The sequence below is a fragment of the Sorghum bicolor genome, chromosome 10 (assembly GCF_000003195.3).
Source record: "Sorghum bicolor cultivar BTx623 chromosome 10, Sorghum_bicolor_NCBIv3, whole genome shotgun sequence".
Taxonomy (NCBI): Eukaryota; Viridiplantae; Streptophyta; class Magnoliopsida; order Poales; family Poaceae; genus Sorghum; species Sorghum bicolor.
The window spans coordinates 51,294,177-51,303,246 of record NC_012879.2 but is presented as its reverse complement, the minus strand read 5'-3'; the positions used below and the strand labels follow the sequence as shown (position 1 = coordinate 51,303,246).

At 45.2% G+C, this 9,070-nt stretch overlaps 2 protein-coding genes across 2 annotated transcripts; one reads left to right on the top strand and one right to left on the bottom strand.

Moving 5' to 3' along the window:
• LOC8079320 (probable glutathione S-transferase GSTU1) lies at nucleotides 1,597-2,515 on the top strand. The gene has a single exon (XM_002438566.2). The coding sequence runs from the start codon at nucleotides 1,722-1,724 to the stop codon at nucleotides 2,406-2,408; it is 687 nt and encodes a 228-aa protein (XP_002438611.1). The 5' UTR covers nucleotides 1,597-1,721; the 3' UTR covers nucleotides 2,409-2,515.
• LOC8079319 lies at nucleotides 5,744-7,648 on the bottom strand. Its single transcript, XM_021449191.1, has 2 exons — nucleotides 7,340-7,648; nucleotides 5,744-7,246 (listed from the first exon to the last, which is right to left on the bottom strand). The coding sequence occupies exons 1-2, from the start codon at nucleotides 7,526-7,528 to the stop codon at nucleotides 6,173-6,175; spliced, it is 1,263 nt and encodes a 420-aa protein (XP_021304866.1). The 5' UTR covers nucleotides 7,529-7,648; the 3' UTR covers nucleotides 5,744-6,172.

Genomic DNA, 9,070 nt, shown 5'->3' with positions numbered 1-9,070 from the left:
TAAACAAGGCCTGAGTTTGATAAAACTTACGACATATTTCGTTTAAATATAAAATTTTAGGGTGTCATTGATTATCATATTGAGATGTTACATTGAATTGAATAGTAAATTATAGAAGTTCTCAATACTTCGCGAGACGAATTTATTAAGCATAATTAATCCGTCATTAACATATATTTACTGTATATTTGCTATAGCACCACCTTATCAAATCATGGACTAATTATGCTTAAAAGATTCATCTCGCAAAATAGTCGTAATATATGTAATTAGTTATTTTTTAGTCTTTTGTATTTAATACTCCATATATGTATCCAACATCTAAGGGAGTATACTTTGGAGGAGGAACTAAACAAGGCCATACTCAACTTGGCTTTTAACCTTTAGCGCAATGCATAAAATGAGACTACCTGTTCGTTTGAGTTTGTTTGCCGAATCTGTCAGTCATTCAACAATATTTTTTTTCTCGTAACAAATCGGTAAATAGTACTTTTATCCATAACTTTTTCAGACATGCGAATAGGTCTTAACTTTTTTGATTTAATTTATTTCCCGACGATAGTGTTCGATCTTGAAGATCTTACTTAATTAGCTAGATTCACACTTCGCTATACTTTGCTCAATTGCTCTCTAGATGTGCTCTTTAGAAGAAAAACAAGGTCGCGCACTCTGCCGTGTGCACATACCACAGCCCGTCTTTAGCGTCGTCCCGTGCCCTGAATAACGCGCTAATTTGTACTACTGGTAAATTTTAAAAAGGCCCGTACAAGGAAACGCGACTGATCCCCAAACGTTGCGTGCTCGCAACTCGCACCGAACTTCGGCGTTGTTTAGATGCGAAAAGATTTTGGATTTCGCTACTGTAACACTTTTGTTTGTTTGTGGCAAATATTATCTAATTATGGATTAACTAGGATCAAAAGATTCGTCTCACGATTTACAGTTAAACTGTGTAATTAGTTTTTATTTTCGTCTATATTTAATGCTTCATACATGTATCGAAAAATTTGATGTGACGAGGAATCTTGAAAACTTTTTGGTTTTCGAAATGAACTAAACAAGTCCTTCGTGGAAAGGAATCTCTCCAGGTCGTGTGGCACTGTTCACAAAGAGGCAAAAGCACATGAACGTGCGTGGAGACTAGCCATCACCACGCATTCCTACGTACTCGATCAACACACTCACCGGAGCTGCCACATGCATATGCAGTACCTTGATGCCGTCCTGCAGATATCATCGATCTGATCTGATCTCTGCAGTCGCTGGTGCTCATCGATCACAGCCCACGACGCCACGCTGCTCGGACTCGTCCTCTGTCGTTTGGTGTCGCGCGTGCGTGCATGCATGCCAATTGCCGGCCAGCCATCTCATGTTGTCACGGCCGGCTCACGACGCCGCGCGTGAGCTAATCCTTATCCTCGCTCCAGATCATCGAGCCCGCGCGTCCACGTGCCACGATCTTCAGGCGATCACCTTGCGTTCTCGATCGCTTAGCGACAAAGCCGGCGATCCAGCAGACTCCCTAGGCCCTAGCTCATCGGTCACAAACTCACAATCACAACGCGACGTCAGTCTCAGTCACCATCCTCATCTCCTCTCCCCTCGTCGCCTATAATAAACCGTACCCACCTGCTGCCACACTCACTCACTCTCTCTCTCTCCACAGTGCACACGTACGCAGGTAGCTAGCTAGAGAGATCAACGCCGGCAACACAGCAATAATGGCGGCGGCGGCGGCGAAGAAGGGCCTGGTGCTGCTGGACTTCTGGGTGAGTCCATTCGGGCAGCGCTGCCGCATCGCGCTAGCAGAGAAAGGCATCCCGTACGAGTACTCGGAGCAGGAGCTGCTGGGCACCAAGAGCGACCTGCTGCTCCGCTCCAACCCGGTGCACAAGAAGATCCCGGTGCTGCTCCACGACGGGCGCCGCGTGTGCGAGTCCCTCGTCGTCCTCAACTACCTCGAGGAGGCGTTCCCGGAGACCACCCCGAAGCTCCTCCCCGACGCCGCCTACGCGCGCGCGCAGGCCCGCTTCTGGGCGGCCTACTCCGACAAGGTGTACGAGGTCGGCACGCGGCTGTGGAAGCTCAAGGGCGAGTCCCAGGCGCAGGCGCAGGCGCGCGCCGAGATCGTGCAGGTGCTCAGGAACCTGGACGGCGAGCTCGGGGACAAGCGCTTCTTCGCCGGCGAGGCGTTTGGGTTCGTCGACGTCGCGCTCGTGCCCTTCGTGCCGTGGCTCCCCAGCTACGAGAGGTACGGGGAGTTCAGCGTCCAGGAGATCGCGCCCGGGCTGGCGGCGTGGGCCCGCCGGTGCGCCGAGAGGGACAGCGTCGCCAAGAGCCTTCACCCGCCGGAAAAGGTGGATGAGTTCATCAACCTGCTCAAGAAGACCTACGGCATCGATGAGTAGTAGATAGAGCGGACTGACTAGCGGAGATGATACGTGTACGTGTGGTTGCCATGCAGTTTTTATTTACTCCGGTGAATGAATGAACTCTTCCGTTCCTTGTGCTTATATACATCGATACATTTGTTAATTAAACTAATTATAAGAGAATGAAGAAAGTTAAGGCAAACAAAGAAAATGAAGAAATTTACACAAAAGGCTTCTAGCCACGAGACAAATTAGGGATCCCTAGAAGGCTAGAAGGATGAACTCTCTGGAGTAACTTTAATTTATTGTCTTTGAGAATCAAAAGTCATCTTTGCAGCGGTTTACGGAAGGATATTAACTCTTGTAAAAGAAATGTAATCATGAGGAGCCTTGCTATGCTGTACTTCAAAGAAGAATGAAAAAGGAGACTTGAAGTTGAGCCTTAAATTAAAACTTCCAGGATGTAGTACTCTATGTGGTGCCATTTGAGGACCAGACTAGGCACTCGAATGTTGAGCGACCTCCTGCAATCTTTTAGCAAGGAAAAAGATGTTCGAACAGTTATTGGACAGCAAAGCCATGTTCCTCCGTTGTAGTCGAGTAGTTAAGGATAAGATGTTCCAGAGTTTCTTCAAAAGAGGAATCAGTTATAATAGGACGGTAAAAACCATGTTCCATGTTCACAGTTAGACGGTAAAATCATATGTTCCATTACTCTCAGTAGTATATGTGTATATCTCTAGAGGCGGTTAAATAAACTCTGTAAGGGCGGCTGCAAACGCTCTTACAGTGGAATTCACTATAAAGGCGGTTCAACACCAGCCGCCCTCACAGTGGCCCACTATAAGGGCGGTTGGAAACAACAACCGCCCTTACTAGTGACCACTGTAAGAGCTGCTGGTGCTTCCAGCCGTCCTTATAGTGAGCATTAGTAAGGGCGGCTTGTGTCTCAGCCGCATCTATTGTCTGCATTTGCAAGGGCGGCTCAATTTAGAACCGTCCCTACAGTTATTTTTCAGAAAAAAATAAAAATTACAATAATCGAGTTGACAGCACAATACAGCACCACATACACATATACATATATAATCAGATTCTCAACATCACAGATTCACAACATAAATATCCATACATATACACAGCACCACATTTCAAGTCCAAAATGTTTCAAGTCCATTACAAATCCATCCAAAAGAGTCCGAAATTTTTCAAGTACTAATACAAATCGATCACAGTCCATTCCAATAAGTTCACATGTAATCAACGACCTAGACATAGCCTATCCCACTGACGGAGGTGCTGGTAAAGAGGATTGCTACCTAAGTCGGAATGTGGGTTATGGTAATCACCTTTGTAATAAACAACATGGTCCATTATAAAGTTGCAAAGGTCACCGACAATCTCTAAGAGGTCATCATCCCTGTAGACATCCCTTTTTAGTGCTTTTTCTTCTTTCCACTACAAGATCGTAAAAGACAAGTTTAGGTCTAGTGTAAAGAAGAGATTGCAAAGCTAAGTGAGAAATACTATGTTTTCATACTACAACCCACTAAGAGATTCAAACTTACCAATTCAGGGTGTCTCCTATAGCCTTTTGTGTTACTGATGAAAGCACATACATAGTATCCACAATGGAGACTCCCTGGCCTTTGCTTGGGAAACTTTGTTTCAATTTGCAAATGGAGATGTCAAGTATAAGTACTGAAAAAATTAGTAATTTTATGCCAAACTAAGTCGCACTTACCGAACATAGAGATTTGAAACACAAGTGGCTCCCCAGACCTGGATCATGCCTTCCTTTGTGATTCTTGACATAGGCCCTGAATGCCCTGTTTGAATGAGAATCGATGTGACTTACAGTATGCAGAAGTCGATATTAAAGTGAATCATATAAGGTTACTAGGATTACTAATTTGCTTACGTAATGAGAATTGACATGAAGTCTTTATATGTGTGAGGGTCAAAATCTGCAGAATCACAAATCCATGCCATGTTCATCCCGACATCGACACCTATGACTATCCAGTGATTGCTACAACACTTTTAAATAAACACATAAGTACCTTTGCATCAAAATAAGATAAACTGAACAATCGTTAAGTATACAATTAATCGAACTTACTTGAAGTGGTATGGAATCCATATTGTTTCGAAGTGTTGGAGATTCTTTAAACATACGGCAATCCACGTCGCAACCTTAAGAGACTCTTCTCTTATTTTGGCCGCACGGATCTTTTCTTTCTCCGCCAACGTCCCTCCAGCAGCTAGCTGTGGCGCATCCAATTCCCATCTCGATGGGTAATTAAAATTTATTTGTGCTATAGGCATAGGGTCTACATACCCGGCTTTCGTTGAGCGTGTAGATTTCATAAAGTGTGCTTGCATTCTAAAAATCATGACGTAAGTTGGTTTTAGCAAAATCCAACTAGGTTACTTTCAGATGATATCAAGAGAAAGAGGACTTACAGGCACCAAGTGTGAATCAGATTCATCGACATTGAACTAAGGTGAAAGCATGATTGGATGTCGCTGAAGTCAAAGGCAATACCCGAAGCAGGGCCTCCAAATGTGCGAGCAGGTATTACTGCTTCCAACACATTCAGTTCTGTACGTGAAACATGCAAGTAGTACCAATCATGGAACCTTCTCATTCCATATGGCATCTTACACAAGGTCCGGTTTGGTAGGAAACGTTTGCCTTTTACATATTCTTTCGGGCAATCCTTTGACCACTTGATGGTTTCAACATCTGGATACTTTGTTATCGTTGTGTAGTCTGAGGTGTCAGTGGGCATCCTGTAGGCAAATTTGTTCGGGCCTTGGTTCTCAGGCTTGAACTGGTCATGAGCATACCACTTGTACATACCCGAGACGTTCATATCCACAAAAGATTTTGACCCTGTTGACCTTATCATGATGGGGATCTTTTCACGAGCTTCACATACTAGAGGGAGTAGATCTTCATGTGTCGGCGGTGCTTGTTGAAAAGTATGTGCCATCTCATCATGGCCTTGCTCGGGGCGAGCTGGAGAAGGTTGTGGCTTAGGAGGCACATGTGGTGTCTCGTCATGCTCTGACTCGGCACAAGCTGTAGAAGGTTTTGGGCTATGAGGCACACGTGGTGTCTCGTCACGCTTTGGCTCGGCATGCGCTATAGAAGGTTGCGGGCTCTGAGGCACATGTGGCGTCTCATGCTCTGGCTCCGCACGAGCTACAGAAGGTTCACCTATTTGAGGCTCATGTGGCGTCTCATCATGCCCTGGCTCAACCCCTTGCTCGCCAGCGGTTGGAGAAGCGGTGCCCTCTCATGCATCAAGTGGTCCTCATGAGACGGTGAATACACCTCTCCATCCTCAAGGTGGACTCTCTAGGTGTACATCACTTGGAGTTGGCGAGGAAACATTAAACACAATATCCTTTTTGTACCAGAGGATGAACTGTTTCATGAGTAGTCCAAGCTCACGAATCCCCTCGCTAGTTGGGTGTTCAATCTTATGCTTCGCGTACTCGGGATTCACGGTATGCACCTCAACCTTACTATAGTCGGCCGGGACCGGTTTATGGTGCCAGATGTCGCCTAGAATTGGAGGATGTGCCAGACCCGTTGCCACCTCAGCCATCTCCTGTCCCCTACCGATGGGAATCAACAGGATGCAACGGGTTGGCACCCGTATGTGATCGACTGAGGCGGAGGTTGCATTGGAACCTTGGCTGCTTTGAACATTTGGAGGGCTACCAATTAAAACCAAATCCCTAGGTGGCTCCATTTGTGACCGTCGCTCAGTAGACAGTCCTTGCTCCTATAGTTCCTTGGCAACTAGGGTCTTCACTAGGGTGGCAAGACTCTCTTCCCGGTTTCTACCATGTTTCTTGTACATCTCCACATCCTCTCGAAATCCTTCCTTCCAGGTCTTATGTTTCCCTAACCCCCTGACACGGCCTATGTGCTCGGGGTTTCCCAAGCCAAGGCTAAGCTCGTCCTTCTCTCTAGAAGGAGTGAATGAGCCCTTCTCGATGTCTTCAGAATATTTCATTATCCTTGACACTGCCTCCTCGGTCTCTGGCTTGGCAAATTTCAGACTGCTGCCTGATTCTTCAAGATTCCTTGCAAAGACCCAACGCTTGGTGCGTGGCTTCAATTTCATTACTTTTATATTCCCAGCAACTACGGCCTCCTCTTCCATCTTTCTAAACATCTCTTCCTTTCCCTCGTAGCCACCGGGGCCTAGACGAGGGTGGTGGATGTTCTTCTTCGCCTGCAAGCTGTTCTTTTCACTTAAGGCCAAAGATTCTGGTGCAGTCTTCTCAGCCACGAGCAACGCCCAGATAGCAGGAGTTATGTGTCCATACTTATGGTACGGAGTTAACCCCTTTTTGATGTACTCGGTGTTCAGCTCATTCCTCCAACGTCGGAAGGATTCTCCCATCATCTTCATAGCACGTCGTCTTACTAGGGGTTGCTTCTCTGCCGGAATCCTAAAATTAAAATTGATCAACAGATGATTTTTCCATAGGTCATCCTTTATGTCCTCTGGATAGTCGTGCCAATTACGGATTGATGGGTTCAACTTGTCTCTGACTAGGGCCCCAATTGCATTGCAGAATTTTGATTGGAACTCCTTTGGCTTAAGGATCTGTCCTTCTTCCCCAACCTCGTCAATCACATAAATCATTTTTGCATTTGGATAGTGGTTTGGCTTTCTGACCCCTCCTTTCCTTTTCAATTTGGTAGTCGAGGCCGAGGTTGTGCCTTCAGGTTGCAGAGCAGAGGCCACAATCGTAGTCTCTGTGTCTGTTGCCTCTGCCCTCCTTTCTCTTGCACCGTCATGTCCGGCGAAACGTGTCGGAGGTCTTTTTGAAGGTTTAGGAGGGACCTGTATAAACAACAGGTCAAAGTGTTAGTAGAGGTAACACAGCCATATCGTTACCAAAATTTATGATTTACTAAGTGACCTTCATATCCCTACCTCCTCATTTGGGTCAAAGTCCTTGTCCAACTCATCCGTCGTTGGCTTCCGTCTAGGTTCACATGGGTGTGGATCCTCAGGACTTTCATATCCTGAGGTTGAGTCATCGTCCTTGCTAGATCCTTCATCAGTCTCTCCTCTTTCCGCTTCTCCCCCTTGCTCCTGGCCAGACTCCTCCTGAGTAAGCATAAATGCTACACCATTGCCCACTTCTCCATCAAACTGTTTCTAAGAAAACTGATCATGTATTTCTTGCTCTCTAGGGCTAGGGTGCTCTTCATGTTCGTTGGATCGGGCTGCATTGCTTGTTGTCCGTGTCATTTCGTGATTTGTTCTAACAGATGAAAGGAATAAAGTGTGCTTTAGTAGTAGTAGTAGTAGTAGTAGTAGTAGTAGTAGCAGCAGCAGCAGCATTGGTAGTAGTAGTAGCAGCAACGCTTTAGTAGTAGTAGTAGCAGCAGTGCTTTAGTAGTAGTAGTAGGTTGAAGAGAGGAGAAGAGAGAGCAGCAGTGCTTTAGTAGTAGTAGTAGGTTGAAGAGAGGAGAAGAGAGAGCAGCAGTGCTTTAGTAGTAGTAGCAGCAGTGCTATAGTAGTAGTAGTAGTAGTAGTGTTTAAAAAGGCCTCAGAAACATGTCTACCATCATTTGATCATGAACTTGGAGCATCAAGGCATCAAAATAAAGAAGAAGACATCAAAACAGAGAAGGCCTCAGTACCATGTCAATCATCATTTGGTAACGATGCCAAGTTCCTCACAAGTTCTTGATCATCAGCTCATATTCCATATAATGAATGGACTTAGACAATCTAATCATCGGCAAAACAAAGGAGAGAAGAAAAATCATAGAAGTAGGAGAGAAGAGTAGTAGAATTAGGACTAGAGTAGAGCAGTAGCTAGCACTAGTAGTAGACTAGTGCAGTAGTAGTAGAGTTGGAGCACAACAGCAGTAGTAGTAGGATTACAGTAAGCTAGAAATTAAAATGACAGTAAGCCCCAACAGTAGTGTAGTACTAGTAGAGTACTAGAGTAGAGCAGCAGCTAGCACTAGTAGTAGACTAGTGCAGTAGTGTTGGAGAGAGGATGAGAGTAGAAAATAGAAGAGAGATAGAAAGAGCAGAGAGGAAGGAGAGGTGAGGAGAGGGAAAGGTTTAAAAAAGGCCTTAGAAACATGTCTACCATCATTTGATCAAGAACTTAGAGCATCAAGGCATCAAAACAGAGAAGTAGGTTGAAGAGAGGAGAAGAGAGAGCAGCTGTGCTTTAGTAGTAGTAGCAGTGCTTTAGTATTAGCAGCAGCAGATGAGAGGAGAAGATAGGAGAGAGAACACACAAAGGAGACAAATTAGTAATCGGTAGTAGTAGTAGAAGAAGAAGAAACTCATGTGCCCTCAAATTAGCGGGTTGCTGCTTTATAAAGCCATCCGCTGCTCTGTGGTGATCATAGATCATAGACTTATATGACAGTCAGTAATAGGTTAAGAGAAAACCCATTTGCACTACAAGACCGAAAACCTCTGGGGGAGGCTAGTATCCAATGGCACTCCATTCGAGACGAGTTTCCCCGAGAAGCTTTCGGTCTAGGAGAAGCTATGGGTATTTGACTGTCATGTTGTCTCACTACACCTTTTGTATCATCGAGCAAGAATTTTTGAAAAAAAAGTAGTACAAGTAGTAAAGGCCTCAGTACCATGTCAATCATCATTTGATCATGAACTTGGAGCATAAAGGCA